This window comes from Rhinoraja longicauda, chromosome 3, assembly GCF_053455715.1.
Source record: "Rhinoraja longicauda isolate Sanriku21f chromosome 3, sRhiLon1.1, whole genome shotgun sequence".
NCBI lineage: Eukaryota > Metazoa > Chordata > Chondrichthyes > Rajiformes > Arhynchobatidae > Rhinoraja > Rhinoraja longicauda.
Genome location: NC_135955.1, coordinates 100,739,008 through 100,757,538, shown reverse-complemented (window position 1 = coordinate 100,757,538; position 18,531 = coordinate 100,739,008). Strand labels below are relative to the sequence as shown.

The 18,531-nt window shown below is 43.6% G+C and overlaps 1 protein-coding gene across 3 annotated transcripts in view; it reads right to left on the bottom strand.

The window, feature by feature from the left end:
- The window catches only part of khdc4 (KH domain containing 4, pre-mRNA splicing factor), a 63,299-nt gene that overhangs the window by 17,881 nt on the left and 26,887 nt on the right, over positions 1 to 18,531 (bottom strand). For all 3 annotated transcript variants that reach the window (XM_078396754.1, XM_078396756.1, XM_078396755.1), the window contains exon 9: positions 6,098 to 6,158. In XM_078396754.1, coding sequence (XP_078252880.1) covers positions 6,098 to 6,158 — 61 coding nt within the window. The remainder of the gene's footprint in view (positions 1 to 6,097; positions 6,159 to 18,531) is intronic.

Below are 18,531 nucleotides of genomic sequence, written 5' to 3'. Positions count from 1 at the left end.
TGCGAGTCTTCGGCGAGGAGGTTGAGGTGAGGAGGATACGATTGTTTTAAGCCAGAGCTGGTTATAGGCACAAGGTGATGGCGGAAAAGTTGGTGCGGTGTGTTTCCTGCAGGATGTGGGAAGACAGGGACGTCGCTGGAGCTTCTGGGAGCTACACCTGCAAGAACTGTGCCAAGGTGCAGCTCCTGAAGGGACGTGTGGTGGAGTTGGAGAGGCAGTTGGATGACCTCAGGGCCATCCGAGAATGCGAGAGTTTCCTCGACAGGACCTATTGTGAGGCTGTCACGCCAAGGGTCCAGGTCGAGCGAAGGTGGGAGACTGTTTCAGGGGGGAGTGGACGTGGACGTGGACTACAGGAGACCCCAGTGGCTGTGCCTATTGCAAATAGGTATACCCTCTTGGGAACTGTCGGGGCAGAAGACGTTTCCAGTCCGAGTGGCGGACCTGTTGGCAAGGATACTCGACAGGGGAGACCGAAGTCTGGAAGAGCCGTAGTGGTCGGTGACTCCATAGTCCGAGGGACGGACAGAAGATTCTGTGGCAGCAGGAGGGACTTGAGGATGGTCTGTTGCCTCCCTGGTGCCAGGGTTCAACACATCACAGACCGGCTTCAGAAAATCCTAGTGAGGGAAGGCGATCAACCTGAAGTCGTTGTGCACGTGGGCACGAATGACGTCGGGCGGAAGAGGAAGGAGGTGCTACAGCGGGAGTTTAGAGAGTTGGGAAAAGCACTGAGAAGTAGGACGTCGAAGGTAGTTATCTCTGGACTGCTACCGGTACCTCGTGCTGGTGAGGCCAGGAACAGAGAGATAGAGGGTATGAATTTATGGCTGAGGGGCTGGTGCAGAGAGCAGGGATTTAGATTTCTGGACCACTGGGATCTCTTCTGGGCTAGGGGTGACTTGTACAAAAGGGATGGGTTGCATCTTAACAGCAGGGGAACAAACATTCTGGCAGGCAGGTTTGCTAGTGTGACACCTGTGGCTTTAAACTAAGTAGTGGGGGGGAGGGGTTAACAAATTGTGAATATGAAGATGAGGTAAAAGGGAATACAGGAGATATTGCAAAAGACTCTCGGAAGAATGGGAACAGAAGTTCTAGAGCGGAAAAGAAATTAAGGGCAGGGCCAATTGTGAACGATGTGAGAGGGGAGGTAAATACAGAAGTTAAAGTGTTGTACTTAAATGCGCGTAGTATAAAAAATAAAGTGGATGAGCTTGAGGCTCAGTTAGTCATGGGCAAGTATGATGTTGTAGGGATCACTGAGACATGGCTACAAGAGGACCAGGGCTGGGAACTGAATATTCAGGGGTACACAACGTATAGAAAAGACAGACAGGTGGGCAGAGGGGGTGGGGTTGCTCTGATGGTAAGGAATGATATTCATTCCCTTGCAAGGGGTGACATAGAATCAGGAGATGTTGAATCAGTATGGATAGAAATGAGAAATTGTAAGGGTAAAAAGACCCTAATGGGAGTTATCTATAGGCCCCCAAACAGTAGCCTCGACATAGGGTGCAAGTTGAATCAGGAGATAAAATTGGCGTGTCAAAAATGTAATGCTACGGTGGTTATGGGAGATTTCAACATGCAGGTAGACTGGGAAAATCAGGTTGGAAATGGACCCCAGGAAAGAGAGTTTGTAGAGTGCCTTCGAGATGGATTCTTAGAACAGCTTGTACTGGAGCCTACCAGGGAGAAGGCAATTCTGGATTTAGTGTTGTGTAATGATCCTGATCTGATAAGGGGACTAGAGGTAAAAGAGCCATTAGGAGGCAGTGATCACAACATGATAAGTTTTACTCTGCAAATGGAAAGGCAGAAGGGAAAATCGGAAGTGTCGGTATTACAGTATAGCAAAGGGGATTACAGAGGCATGAGGCGGGAGCTGGCCAAAATTGATTGGAAGGAGGCCCTAGCAGGGAAGACGGTAGAACAGCAATGGCAGGTATTCCTGGGAATAATGCAGAGGTTGCAGGATCAATTTATTCCAAAGAGGTGGAAAGACTCTAAGGGGAGTAAGAGACACCTGTGGCTGACAAGGGAAGTCAGGGACAGCATAAAAATTAAGGAGAGGAAGTATAACATAGCAAAGAAGAGTGGGAAGACAGAGGATTGGGACTCTTTTAAAGAGCAACAAAAGTTAACTAAAAAGGCAATACGGGGAGAAAAGATGAGGTACGAGGGTAAACTAGCCAATAATATAAAGGAGGATAGCAAAAGTTTTTTTAGGTACGTGAAGAGGAAAAAAATAGTCAAGGCAAATGTGGGTCCCTTGAAGACAGAAGCAGGGGAATTTATTATGGGGAACAAAGAAATGGCAGATGAGTTAAACCGTTACTTTGGATCTGTCTTCACTGAGGAAGATACACACAATCTCCCAAATGTTCTAGGGGCCGGAGAACCTAGGGTGATGGAGGAACTGAAGGAAATCCACATTAGGCAGGAAATGGTTTTGGGTAGACTGATGGGACTGAAGGCTGATAAATCCCCAGGGCCTGATGGTCTGCATCCCAGAATACTTAAGGAGGTGGCTCTAGAAATAGTGGAAGCATTGGAGATCATTTTTCAATGTTCTATAGATTCAGGATCAGTTCCTGTGGATTGGAGGATAGCAAATGTTATCCCACTTTTTAAGAAAGGAGGGAGAGAGAAAACGGGTAATTATAGACCAGTTAGTCTGACATCAGTGGTGGGGAAGATGCTGGAGTCAATTATAAAAGACGAAATTGCTGAGCATTTGGATAGCAGTAACGGGATCATTCCGAGTCAGCATGGATTTACGAAGGGGAAATCATGCTTGACAAATCTACTGGAATTTTTTGAGGATGTAACTAGGAGAATTGACAAGGGAGAGTCAGTGGATGTGGTGTACCTCGACTTTCAGAAAGCCTTCGACAAGGTCCCACATAGGAGATTAGTGGGCAAAATTAGGGCACATGGTATTGGGGGTAGGGTACTGACATGGATAGAAAATTGGTTGACAGACAGAAAGCAAAGAGTGGGGATAAATGGGTCCCTTTCGGAATGGCAGGCAGTGACCAGTGGGGTACCGCAAGGTTCGGTGCTGGGACCCCAGCTATTTACGATATACATTAATGACTTAGACGAAGGGATTAAAAGTACCATTAGCAAATTTGCAGATGATACTAAGTTGGGGGGTAGTGTGAATTGTGAGGAAGATGCAATAAGGCTGCAGGGTGACTTGGACAGGTTGTGTGAGTGGGCGGATACATGGCAGATGCAGTTTAATGTAGATAAGTGTGAGGTTATTCACTTTGGAAGTAAGAATAGAAAGGCAGATTATTATCTGAATGGTGTCAAGTTAGGAGGAGGGGGAGTTCAACGAGATCTGGGTGTCCTAGTGCATCAGTCAATGAAAGGAAGCATGCAGGTTCAGCAGGCAGTGAAGAAAGCCAATGGAATGTTGGCCTTCGTAACAAGAGGAGTTGAGTATAGGAGCAAAGAGGTCCTTCTACAGTTGTACCGGGCCCTGGTGAGACCGCACCTGGAGTACTGTGTGCAGTTTTGGTCTCCAAATTTGAGGAAGGATGTTCTTGCTATGGAGGGCGTGCAGCGTAGGTTCACTAGGTTAATTCCCGGAATGGCGGGACTGTCGTATGTTGAAAGGCTGGAGCGATTGGGCTTGTATACACTGGAATTTAGAAGGATGAGGGGGGATCTTATTGAAACATATAAGATAATTAGGGGATTGGACACATTAGAGGCAGATAACATGTTCCCAATGTTGGGGGAGTCCAGAACAAGGGGCCACAGTTTGAGAATAAGGGGTAGGCCATTTAGAACGGAGATGAGGAAGAACTTTTTCAGTCAGAGGGTGGTGAAGGTGTGGAATTCTCTGCCTCAGAAGGCAGTGGAGGCCAGTTCGTTGGATGCTTTCAAGAGAGAGCTGGATAGAGCTCTTAAGGATAGCGGAGTGAGGGGGTATGGGGAGAAGGCAGGAACGGGGTACTGATTGAGAGTGATCAGCCATGATCGCATTGAATGGCGGTGCTGGCTCGAAGGGCTGAATGGCCTACTCCTGCACTTATTGTCTATTGTCTATTGTCTATAAGATCCCTCCTCATCCTTCTAAATTCCAGTGTATACAAGCCCAATCGCTCCAGCCTTTCAACATACGAGTCCCGCCATTCCGGGAATTAACCTAGTGAACCTACGCTGCACGCCCTCCATAGCAAGAATATCCTTCCTCAAATTTGGAGACCAAAACTGCACACAGTGCTCCAGGTGCGGTCTCACCAGGGCCCGGTACAACTGTAGAGGACCTCTTTGCTCCTATACTCAACTCCTCTTGTTATGAAGGCCAACATTCCATTGGCTTTCTTCACTGCCTGCTGTACCTGCATGCTTCCTTTCATTGACTGATGCACTAGGACACCCAGATCTCGTTGAACTCCCCCTCCTCCTAACTTGACACCATTCAGATAATAATCTGCCTTTCTATTCTTACTTCCAAAGTGAATAACCTCACACTTATCTACATTAAACTGCATCTGCCATGTATCCGCCCACTCACACAACCTGTCCAAGTCACCCTGCAGCCTTATTGCATCTTCCTCACAATTCACACTACCCCCTAGCTTAGTATCATCTGCAAATTTGCTAATGGTACTTTTAATCCCTTCGTCTAAGTCATTAATGTATATCGTAAATAGCTGGGGTCCCAGCACCGAACCTTGCGGTACCCCACTGGTCACCGCCTCCCATTCCGAAAGGGATCCATTTATCCCCACTCTTTGCTTTCTGTCTGTCAACCAATTTTCTATCCATGTCAGTACCCTACCCCCAATACCATGTGCCCTAATTTTGCCCACTAATCTCCTATGTGGGACCTTGTCGAAGGCTTTCTGAAAGTCGAGGTACACCACATCCACTGATTCTCCCCTGTCAATTTTCCTAGTTACATCCTCAAAAAATTCCAGTTGATTTGTCAAGCATGATTTCCCCTTCGTAAATCCATGCTGACTCGGAATAATCCTGTTACTGCTATCCAAATGCTCAGCAATTTCGTCTTTTATAATTGACTCCAGCATCTTCCCCACCACTGATGTCAGACTAACTGGTCTATAATTACCCGTTTTCTCTCTCCCTCCTTTCTTAAAAAGTGGGATAACATTTGCTATCCTCCAATCCACAGGAACTGATCCTGAATCTATAGAACATTGAAAAATGATCTCCAATGCTTCCACTATTTCTAGAGCCACCTCCTTAAGTACCCTGGGATGCAGACCATCAGGCCCTGGGGATTTATCAGCCTTCAGTCCCATCAGTCTACCCAAAACCATTTCCTGCCTAATGTGGATTTCCTTCAGTTCCTCCATCACCCTAGGTTCTCCGGCCCCTAGAACATTTGGGAGATTGTGTGTATCTTCCTCAGTGAAGACAGATAATCTTATTGAGGTGTATAAAATCATGAGGGAAATGGATAAGGTGAATGCAGAGTCTTTTACCCAGAGGAGGGGAATCAAGAGCCAGAGGAACATAGGTTTAAGGAGAGAGGGGAACCTGAGGGACAACGTTTTCACACTGAAGGTGGTGGGTATCTGGAACGAACTGGGGAGATAGTTGAGGCTGATACTATAACAATATTTAAAAGACATTTTAACAGATACATGGACAGGAAAGGTTTAGAGGGATATGGGCCAAAAGTAAGCAAGTGGGATAAGAGTGGATGGGGTATCTTGTTCGATGTGGACAAATTGGGCTGATGGGCCTGTTACTGTGCTGTTTGACTCTATTTCGACCTCACTGACCATTTACACTAAAATGAGGAAGACTACACTTACTCTCCAGGCATGGAAAGCAGCTCTTGTACATTTTACCAGGGTCCTTTGTTGAAATTTATAGAATTGGAAAAATCTTCTCTCCTCCATTCTAGATTTTATAAAATAGATTCATTCAATATTACCTAGCACTACAGGACAGTTCTTCCTTGTCCCAGGAATGAAACTTGGAATCTTGACACTGACTTACATGATGCTTATTGCCTAAACATTTAACTCTCTTACTTGGTAATATAAGTAATAGACATGACATTATTATTTCAATCCTTCAAAGTTCACACCACAAAGTATACCTGATGGTGGACCCAGTCCTGTTGTAATCTGGCTTTGGTATCTGGTATACTCTGCATATACCTTAAAAAAAAGATAGCATTCACCTTGTATTAGTTTGTAAATGAATATCAAAACATGCACATCATTCTTTGACATTATGCATCCATGGCTTAGGTCCGAACACAACCAGCGTGAATATACCTTTACTGCATTATATTAACATCTTGTAACATTTTCTGTCTATAAAGAATGGCTTCATTAGTTCTTCCAATTTTAAGTGCCGTCATATCAGTCACCTTGTGGCGTGGCGTCATATCAGTCACCTTGTGGCGCGGATCGTAAAACAGTATGCTTTTCCCACACACTCCCCAAAGAGTCTGAACATGTAATCGTCGTTAATAGACGATTGTGTTTCTATTAGCTATCGTCATGAGATGAGAAAACATTTCTTCACACAGAGAGTGGTGAGTCTGTGGAATTCTCTGCCACAGAAGGTAGTTGAGGCCAGTTCATTGGCTATATTTAAGAGGTAGTTAGATGTGGCCCTTTTTGCTACAGGGATCAGGGGGTATGGAGAGAAGGCAGGTACAGGCTACTGAGCTGGATGATCAGCCATGATCATATTGAATGGCGGTGCAGGCTCGAAGGGCCGAATGGCCTACTCCTGCACCTATTTTCTATGTTTCTATGTTTCTATGTCATTCTGTATAACTTACATACTGGAGAAAGCAATTAACATCGCTGTGCAAATAAGCAGCAATGTGGAGGGAAAGATTTAAGATTTCAAGTTGATGACCTTCAATCGAAACTCTGACTGAGAACTGAGGTGAGAAGAAACTTTTTCACCCAGAGTTGTGAGCTTGTGGAATTCTCTGCCACAGAAGGCAGTGGAGGCCAATTCACTGGATGACTTTAAAAGAGAATTAGATAGAGCTCTCGGGGCTAGTGGAATCAAGGGATATGGGGAGAAGGCAGACACGAGTTACTGATTGTAGATGATCAGCCATGATCACAATGAATGGCGGTGCTGGCTCGAAGGGCCAAATGGCCTCCTCCTGCACCTATTTTCTATATTTCCATGTTTCTAAAACAAATGCATTTTATGATGCAGACGGGGAGGAGTGAGAGTAACAGGGTGGAAACCCCAAGCTTACCCAGATGACAACAGCTTCCAGCTAAGAAAGGTTGAAGAAAGATAATTGATCACAGCTGATCTGTCAGAATGTACATGGAAGGGGATGCACGTGAGCAGTAGAGAGATAAAGAACATTGTTGGAACTGGAGATTGTGGAACATTCAAGTGAATGGAAATCTGAATTAATAATAAATATAGTCATAGAGTGATACTGCATGGAAATAGGCCCTTCGGCCCAACTTGCCCACACCGGACATGTCCCAGCTACACTAGTCCCACCTGCCTACTTTTGGCCCATATCCCTCCAAACCTATCCTGTCCATGTACCCGTCTAAATGTTTCTTAAACGTTGGGACAGTACCAGCCTCAACTACCTCCTCTGGCAGCATGCTCCATACACCCACCACCCTTTGTGTGAAAAAGTAACCCCTCAGATTCCTATTAAATCTTTTCCCCTTCATCTTAAATCTGTGTCCTCTGGTCCTCGATTCACCTTCTCTAGGCAAGAGACTGCATATCTACCCGATCTATTCCTCTCATGATCTTACACACCTCTATAAGATCACCCCTCATCCTCCTGCGCTCCAAGGAATAGAGTCCAACTCAACCTCTCCCTATAGCTCAGATCCTCTAGTCCTGGCAACATCCTCGCTGCTATCTTCAGTAGCCCAAGCAACATTTTAGAGAGACTGTATTAATGTTACAGGTTAATAATGTCGCAGAGAACTGGGCAGTTTTGGAGGAAAAGCAAAAGGTTATCGAAATTGTTGAATTCCATGTGGAATCCTAAGGTTTGTACTGTGTTAACAAAGATGAAGTGCTGCTCCTCCAGCTTGTTAGACCTTTTTGGAGCAGTGTAGAAAACCACAAACAGAATGGTCAAAGTGGGATGGAGGATTAAACTGACTGGCAACTGGAATTCAGGGTCACTCCTGCAGATTAAACAGAGAGAGGCATGTTGCCAATCTTCTTTTGGTTTATTCAATGTGGAGACTACATCATATACAATAAACACACTAATTTTGATGGCTAAAAGGTTGCATGGGAAAATGCCATGAGAAAGGAAGTGGTTGAATGAGACGGAAGAGTGAGCCACAGAGGGAACAGGTCCCTTTGGAATGCAGAAAGAGAAGGGAAGGGAAGATTCCGATGGTGGAATCTTACTAAGGTGGCAGAAATTGACTATGATCCATTGAGATCCATGGAGGTTGATGGAGTGAATATCAAAGAAATGGTGAATCCGACCCACGTGCTAGCTGAAAGGGGGCATGGCAGACGAAACAAACAGACATGATTAAAAGTTCCATCAACAGTGGAGAGCAAGTTACAGAGAAAAATAAGATTTCAAAAGATTTGTTGTGGGAAATCTTACCAGAACTGAAAATGACTGAGAAGAGAATGAAGACCTCCAACCCTCCTTTCAGAAAATTCATGTAGTCCAAATATCTGTGGAACTTTGAGCGCTTGTGTAATGGATATTGGTCACAAACCTGATTAAATCCTTCCAAGATTACTTTTTAATCTAAATTACGATTCACAAAGCGTTCAACCATTTCTCCTCTATTTCCCACGCTTTTGAGTATAAGAGTCGGCAAGACATGCTGAAGCTCCAAGACTTTGGTGAGGCCACATTTGAAGCATTGGATGCAGCTCTGCTTGCCCTATTACAGGATGGATGTGGAGACTTTGGAGAGGATGCAGAAGAGGTTTACCAGAATGCTGCCTGGATGAGGTCAGAGAAACCTGGATTGAGTGGAGTTGTGATAAAAGCATGTAAAGTTACGAGAGGCATAGATAGGCTAGAGTCAAAATGTTTTGTCCCAGGGTGAAAATGTCAAAAGCTAGAGGGCATAGCTATAACGTGAGAGGGGGAAAAGTTTAAAACGGGTACAGGGCAGTTTTTTTTCACACAGAGGATGGTGGGTGACTAAAACGTGCAGCCAGGGAATGCAGGGAATGAAAGGATATGGGTCATGTGCAGACAAATGAGATTAGTTTATCTTTCTATCATGATTGGCATTGACATTGCGGGCCAAAGGACCTATTGCCGTGCTGTTCTGTTCTAATGTTGTGCATTATCGCTTCTCCCAATTCTCTTATGTTTAACTTCCATCTACCAGTTCCACAATCAGGGGATCATTTTCTATCATTTCCATCACCAGACAGATCTTCCAGACCACTTGTCAACATTTCAAGGACGCCACTCCCTCCATGACTCACTGCTTTACTATTTCATCTCTGCCAACCATTTCACATCTCATGGCACTTCCTCATTCAATCTTAGGGAAAATGTTTTTTCTCTTTCCAGCATCAGTCCACATCTCACAGTTCCAGTTGTTTTTCCCCCCCACTCTCTCCCCAATGCCATTCATAAACCTCTGGCTACACAAACCCATACAAATCAGCTGTTGATGTTAAAGCCCTTGCTCGCAACAGACTCTGATTGGTCTCCAGTGTTTACTGTTTTTATTTCAGATATCCAGCATCTACAACCTTTTACTTTTTAATATTATTTATTACTTACTTTTATTGTGTTCAGTTCTGGGCACCATGTTACAGGAAAGATATTGTCAAGCTTGAAAGGATTCAGAGGAGATTTACGAGGATGTTGTCAGGACTAGAGGGTCTGAGCTATAGGGAGAGGTGGAGTAGGCTGGGTCTCTATTCCTTCATCAAACCTCTGTGAGCAATGCTGGCACCTGATATATATGAACAATATATATGTAAATGTGGGAGATACCGTTAGTTGGTTTATAGACGATATGAAAGTGGTGTTGTGGATAGTGAGGAATGTTTTTAAGACTACCGCAGGTGGAATTTAGGCATGACAAATGCAAGGTGATGCTTTTTGAAAAATGAAATAGGAATAAAACATACACAGGAGGGTGCCAAGGACATTAATGAACAGTGGGACATTAGAGTTCAAGTCATAGTCATAGTGCAGGAGTCAATACGTTTCATGCCCTGTTGAGGAATCTCATGTTTAAATTTATATGCCGATTGAATGGTTCTCAGAATTCCATCATTGTGCTGCTGGTAAATCCTGGTTTCAGTGCCGTGAGATACCTGTCACCTATGTGGAAACATTGGTATTGTTGCCTTTTCTAATTTAATTTAATTTTATATGTATATACTGTGTACTGTATGTGTATTCTAATGGACCATGAGTCTGCTTAATAAAATTTTAATAATAATAATAATATAGCATGGAAACAGGGTCTTCGGCCCAACCTGTCCATGCCGACAAAGATGCCCGTCTATGCTAGTCAAAGTTCACCCTCAACAACCTCTTTGACTCTCACTTTCTCCAAGCCACGGGCACTTGCAGGGGCCCCAGGATAGTTAGACTGCAATAGAGAATTATATGCCATTCTGGTTTCCAGATTATAGGAAGGATGTCGGTGCTTTGGAGAGTGCGCTGAGGAGATTCACCGGGATGTGCTTGGACTGGAGGACTTTAATTATATGCTGGGTTTCCTTGGAATGACGTGACCTGTGTTGACCTGACAGAAGTAGATGAAGTTATAAGAGGCAAAAATAGGCTAGATCGTTGAATTTTATTTTCAACGATAGGTGTATCAAAAAAAGAGATCAAAGATTTAAGGTAAGTGGAAGGAATTTTGAAGTGGATTTGTGCGGTACGTTTTTTTTCCAGATGGTTGCTATCTGGAACACTCTGCCAGGGAAGGTGATGCGTTTAAGATACAATTGGACAGGCACTTAAATTATCAAGACTTTTGGACTAACCTTTTGACATGCTAATATTCAAGGAGGTGGGTTTTCAATAATGTCGTGATAGAGAAGGAATCATAAATGCATTTAAGGTTATTAATAATACACGTTTTAAAAATTATAGCTGAAGAATTGGCACTTAAGACTGTTTATTCAGGTGTGAGTGAATGAGTAAAAGAGATTAATGGTACCAAAGAAACAGAGCGGGAATAAAAGTAGAATTTCAAATTAGACTTTTTTGGGATGGGGATTGTGGAAAAAAAGCAAGCAATGGAGTTTCATCTGAATATAGTACTATAAGACTTTTGCAATATTTAGAGTTGTTAACAGAATACCGAACTTACTTTCCAAATTATCCACAATGGTTTTACAACATATTTCATATATGATCAAATGCAATTTATGATTATGTAGTATGTAATTTAAAATCCAAAATCTATCTTAAATTATCTCACGTACTTTCTTTCAGAATAAATTGCTTCAAGTTTCTACACAGCTTGCCCACTTCCCTTAATTTTACCATGGCTACAGTCTGTTATGGCTAGCTCACTGCACATTTCAGACAAGTGAGAGATCCACTTCCATCAGGTTTCTCATCAGCACCATAAAGCTGGTCGAGTCCTGAAACAGGAGTTGCACCACCTTGGAAAATATTAACCTCTGTTCCATTTTTCACTTAACCCTGGAAGCAATTGCACACAAAGAAATAGCTGCACAAATAACTTCTGCTGATAACTTCAAGGTTTACTGCCTTTAACAATTAATAAATAATACTACATTATAGAGCTGACACAGCCGCATCTAATCCTGCTCCAATCTATTATATCATACAAACAGATCCTTAACTAATTGATTGCTATTTAAAGAGCAAATTCTGATTTGGTATCCCTCTTGCATAGCCTATGCTTATGAAGACTCAAGTTTTCTACAACAATTTATTACCAAAGAAATCAACATAGAATTCAATCTATTCTTCAAGAAAGGGCAATTATTGCAGGGGGACATGAATATTACTTATTTTGGGGAAATGCTGCAAGCAACACATAATTCCAGATATGCCGTAGCAGTAAAGAAACACCCTCTGGCTTCTCCTAACTATCACGTGTATTTCATGAAAGTAAGGAGAACCTAAGGACATATATGAGTGATGAGAAGGTAGAGGTTAGGATTAGTAAGTCTCAAAGGAAGGACAGGGAGGGAAGTGAAGGAATATAGTGTTGTAATAGGCTGTTATCTGTTTATTTCAATGCAAGGAGTTTTGAGGAGAAAGCAGATGAATTGCAGCATGGATCAGTGCTTGGGACTATGACGTTGTGGCCATTGCAGAAATGCGGTTGAGATGTGTAGACAGATTACCGAAAGATGCCAAAGCAACAGAGTTGTCTTGGAAAGGAAAGAAACAGCATATAATCCTCCAACATTTTCGCCACCTCCAAAGGGATCCCACTACCTGCCACGTCTTCCCATCTCCACCCCTTTCTGCTTTCCGCAGATACCGTTCCCTCCAAAACTCCCTGGTCAACTCGTCCCTTCCCATCCAAACCACCCCCTCCCCAGGTACTTTCTCTTGAAACCGCAGGAGATGCAACACCTGTCCCCTTACTTCCCCCATCGTCTCCATCTAAGGACCCAAACAGTATTTCCAGGTGAGGCAGAGATTCACTTGCACCTCCTCCAACCTCATCTACTGTACCTGCTGTTCCAGGTGTCAACTTCTCTACATTGGCGAGACCAAGTGCAGGCTCGGCGATCGTTTCACTGAACACCTCCGCTCAGTCCGCCTTAACCTACCTGATCTCCTGGTGGCTCAGCACTTCAACTCCCCCCCCCCCCCCCCCCCCCCCATTCTCAATCTGACCTTTCTGCCCTGGGCCTCCTCCATTGTCAGAGTGAGGCCCAGCACAAATTGGAGGAACAGCACCTCATAGTTCGCTTGGGTAGTTTACACCCCAGCGGTATGAACATTGACTTCTCTAACGACAGATAGCCCTTGCTTTTTCTCTCCATCCCCATCCCAGTTCTCCCACTAGTCTTACTGTCTCTGACTACATTCGATCTTTGTCCCGCCTCCTTCCCCGACATCAGTCTGAAGAAGGGTCTCGACCCGAAACGTTACCCATTCCTTCTCACCAGAGATGCTGCCTGTCCCGCTGAGTTACACCAGCATTTTGTGTCTAGCAGAGTTGTCTTAGTGGGTGACTTTAAATACCCTGTTATTGACTGGGATATGTTCAGTGCCAAAGGCTTAGAAGTTGCAGAATTTCAGTGGTGTATCCAATAGGGTTTCTTGAAACAGTATGCGGATACTCCAACCTGAGGAAGGAACATACTGAATCTTGTTGGAAAATGAGCCTAGCCAGGTGACAGGAATGCACATGGAAATTCAAAACAAAAGCACTTCACATGGAGGGAGTAGCCCTGGAATCTTCAACATTATCTGCAAACCACATAAAGACTGTTAGGCAAAATACAAAGGAAGTTTGTTGCTGATTATCTATCCATCAGCTAGCCACCACTTGAAAATATCACCAATACGGGGAAGGGTGAAGAAAGTACTGACAGATGACTTTTAACAACTGTTATCGAGAATTCCTCGGTAGCATACTACATACAAATTGGTAGAAATCTAAAAGGGTGTCAGTTACCAGATGGATCCTGCTGCAGGAGACAAGGGAAGCAACACATAGAAAATCTATTTGGACAAACCTGCACCAATCTTCCCATAGTAGGTCTCTCTCTCCCTCTCTCCATGGCTGTATTGGATAGAGTAACCACTTCACTATCCATGTGGAAACATTCACTTCTTCACACTGAAGGCATCCTGTTATGTGACACTTCCATCATGTTAACAAGCACCTTCATCCTCAGAGCCAAAATCCCAGCACTCCCTCAATAGAATCTTTTCACCATATCTTCGCCAGACTGCTGCAAAGCATATCAATGGCATTTCACCAACTTCCAAGGTCAATTGGAGACTTAAAATTCCCTCACAGAACATCCAAAAACATCTTTTGAAGTGTAAGCACTCTGTAATGAGCAATAAATGTGAGTCTTCTAGCAACTCCTATCCATGAATGAATAAAAAATGTTGCCACTTTGATTTCAAAGCATTATCCAACTTGATGTACGGCATGGGAAAATGTTACAAACAGTACGGAGCAATTACAAAAAACAAATACATATAATAATTCTATTAGCTATTACAATTCCATAAAGCTGATGGTCAAGACAAAAGACTGCTTTTAAATTGATTAATTCTCAGGCATGAGCTGGGAAGTAGGATGTACTCCATTTTTGGCTGGAAAAAATGGGCCAACTCTGCTTCTTAAGTACTAATTTACCACGATGCAAAAGCATAGTCCTTTTGAAACTGGAGTAGTAACAGACCTTGTCGAATGATGCAGACACACAAGTTCAAATCAAACCACAAGTGTACACCGATTTCATAAATTACACATGGAAACAAAAAATTAAGGGTGACTTTAAACTACTGGATGAGCGAAAATGCCACAAGAAACTACTGCAGAAGGAAATTCACTATCAGCTGCCCAAGGGATGGTAAATAAATCTTCAGTGTAAAATAGCATCTGCACTTCCTTCCTACACAAATAAATACTATCCATGCCAATAATAGCCAAATCCCACAAATGAACATTAAAAAGCATTTACTGACCAGTCTCGGTTGCAAGGGGGACTATGGAGGCATGAGAGAGGAGCTGGCCAGAGTTGATTGGACAGATACCCTAGCAGGGAAGATGGTGGAACAACAATGGCAGGTATTTATAAGTATCTCTTATAAGTACCTGGGTGTTTACCTTAACAATAAACTTGAGTGGACCGAAAATATCAATGCACTGTACAAAAGGGCCAGAGCAGACTTTACCTGCTGAGGAGACTCAGGTCCTTTGGAGTGCAGGGGGCACTCCTAAGGACCTTCTACAACACTGTGGTGGCATCGGCCATTTTCTATGGAGTGGTCTGCTGGAGCAGCAGCATCTCAGCAGCGGAGGGAAAGAGACTTGACAAGCTGATCAGGAAGGCCAGCTCTGTCCTGGGTTGCCCCCTCGACTCAGTGCAGGCGGTGGGAGAGAGGAGGATGATGGCAAAGATAACATGGCAAAAATCTTTATTTTTATTTATAATGAATGTCTCTTGCTATCCACTTTGCTGCTGTAACACTGCAAATTTCCCCGGTGTGGGACAAGTAAAGTAATATATTATTATTATTATTTCTGGGAATAATACAGAAGGTGCAGGATCAGTTCAATCCAAAGAGGAAGAAAGATTCTAAGGGGAGTAAGAGGCAACCGTGGCTGACAAGGGAAGTCAAGGACAGTATAAAAATAAAGGAGAAGTATAACATGGCAAAGATGAGCAGGAAGCCAGAGGATTTGGACTCTTTAAAGAGCAACAGAAGATAACTAAAAAGGCAATGCGGGGAGAAAAGATGAGGTACGAAGGTAAGCTAGCCAAGAATATAAAGGAGGATAGGTAAGTGAAGAAGAAAAGAATAGTTAAGACAAATGTGGGTCCCTTGAAGCCAGAAGCAGGTGAATTTATTATGGGGAACAAGGAAATGGCAGATGAGTTGAACAGGTATTTGGATCTGTCTTCACTAAGGAAGACACCAACAATCTCCCAGATGTACTCGTGGACAGAGGTCCTAGGGTGACGGAGGAACTGAAGGAAATTCACATTCGGCAGGAAATGGTGTTGGGTAGACTAATGGGACTGAAGGCTGATAAATCCCTAGGGCCTGATGGTCTGCATCCCAGGGTACTTAAGGAAGTGGCTCTAGAGATCGTGGACGCATTGGTGATCATTTTCCAATGTTCTATAGATTTAGGATCAGTTCCTGTGGATTGGAGGGCAGCTAATGTCATCCCACTTTTTAAGAAAGGAGAGAGAGAGAGAGAGAGAGAGAGAGAGAGAGAGAGAGAGAGAGAGAAAACAGGAAATTATAGACCAGTTAGCCTGACATCAGTGGTGAGGAAGATGCTGGAGTTAATTATAAAAGAAGAAATTGCGGAACATTTGGATAGCAGTAACAGGATCGTTCCAATAGAATAGACAATAGGTGCAGGAGTAGGCCATTCAGCCCTTCGAGCCAGCACCGCCATTCAATGCGAACATGGCTGATCACTCTCAATCAGTACCCCGTTCCTGCCTTCTCCCCATACCCCCTCACTCCGCTATCCTTAAGAGCTCTATCCAGCTCTCTCTTGAAAGCATCCAACGAACTGGCCTCCACTGCCTTCTGAGGCAGAGAATTCCACATTCAGCATGGATTTACAAAGGGGAAATCATGCTTGACTGATCTTCTGGAATTTTTTGAGGATGTAACTAGGAAAATGTACAAGGGAGAGCCAGTGGATGTGGTGTACCTGGACTTTCAGAAAGCCTTCGACAAGGTCCCACATAGCAGATTAGTGGGCAATATTAGAGCACATGGTATTGGGGGTAGGGTGCGGAGATGGATAGAAAAGTGGCTGGCAGACAGGAAACAAAGAGTAGGGATTAACGGGTCCCTTTCAGAATGGCAGGCAGTGACTAGTGGGGTATCTCAAGGCTCGGTGCTGGGACCGCAACCATTTACAATATACATTAATGACTTAGATGAAGGGATTAACATTAGCAAATTTGCAGATGACACAAAGCTGCGTGGCAGTGTGAACTGTGAGGATGCTATGAGGATGCAGGGTGACTTGGACAGGTTGTGTGAGTGGGCAGATGCATGGCAGATGCAGTTTAACGTGGATAAATGTGAGGTTATCCATTTTGATGGTAAGAACAGGAAGGCAGATTATTATCTGAATGGTGTTCATCAGTCACTTAAAGTTAACATGCAGGTACAGCAGGCAGTGAAGAAAGCTAATGGCATGTTGGCCTTTATGACAAGAGGAGTTGAGTATAGGAGCAAAGAGGTCCTTCTGCAGTTGTACAGGGCCTAGTGAGACTGCACCTGGAGTACTGTGTGCAGTTTTGGTCTCCAAATTTGAGGACGGACATTATCACTATTGAGGGGGTGCATTGTAGGTTCACTAGGTTAATTCCCGGAATGGCGGGACTGTCGTATGTTGAAAGACTGGAGCGACTAGGCTTGTATATGCTGGAATTTAGAAGGATGCGAGGGGATCTTATTGAAACATATAAGATTATCAAGGGATTGGACATGTTAGAGGCAGGAAACATGTTCCCAATGTTGGGGGAGTCCAGAACCAGGGGCCACAGTTAAAGAATAAGGGGTAGGCCATTTAAAACGGAGATGAGGAAAACCTTTTTCAGTCAGAGAGTTGTAAATCTGTGGAATTCTCTGCCTCTGAAGGCAGTGGAGGCAAATTCTCTGGATGCTTTCAAGAGAGAGCTAGATAGAGCTCTAAAAGATAGCGGAGCAAAAGGATATGGGGAGAAGGCAGGAACGGGGTACTGATTGTGAATGATCAGCCATGATCACGTTGAATGGCGGCGCTGGCTCGAAGGGCCGAATGGCCTCCTCTTGCACCTATTGTCTATTAAGAGGGTTCGTGATAAAGGTGCATAAAATTATGAGGGATGCACAGGGTAGACAGTAGGAAACTAAGGTTGACTGTTTTTCCCTTTAACAGAAGTAGATAAAACTAGAGGACTTAGATTTAAGGTAAGGGGGAAGAGATTTTAGTTTAGTCTGGTTTATTATTGTCATGTGAACTGAGGTACAGTGAAAAGCTTTTGTTTGAGTGCTATCTAGTCAAAGAAAAGACTATATATGTTTATAATCAAGCTATCCACAGTGCACAGATAACGGATAAAGCGTACAACATTTAGTGCAAGATGATGTCCGAGGTCAGGACAGTACTCTAGCTGATGAGAGGCCAGACCGTTTAGTTGTCTGATAATAGCTGGGAAGAAACTGTCCCTGAAACTGGAGGTATACATTTTCAAATATCTGTACCTCTTGCCTGATGGGAGAGGGGAGAAGAGGGAGTGTGCTGGGATGAGACCGGTCCTTGATTATGCTGGTGATCTTGTCGACTAGCATGAAATGTAGATGGAAATGGACGGGAGGTTGGTTTGCGTGATGGTCTGGACTACATCTTGCAGAGCTGTTCCCATCCCATGGATGGAGATTGAGCGTGGATTGGAGGGGAAATTTTTTCACTCAGAGAATAGTAAATACATACTAATTCTGTCTATAAAAAGGTTTCCATAAATCAAATCGGATATAACGCAAGTGATAATTATGCAATACCATTTGCATTTTGTGGGACAAAATGTTCTAATGCGATTTCGATCACACAATTTTAAAAAACTTAAAAGTTACTTTGGAACTTGAGAAATATCTGTTTTGGAAAAAGGTCTGGGAAAACAAGTTTCCATGTAACCTTCCCCCTGTAATCAGGCGCCACAGAAATTGACAAGCAATCACTTCTTTCGACACTGCAAGAATCAAATTAACATACACCCTTTGGTATTTTTAGTTTGTAGCAATAAAATTCTACTAATTGCTATTAAAAAGACCTTTGCTCTTGAAAATCCTGTGGGGAAAAGAACATTGTTATTGAGGTTTAAAGGGGATCTGGATGGTAAATCTTTCAAAGTAGTTGGATC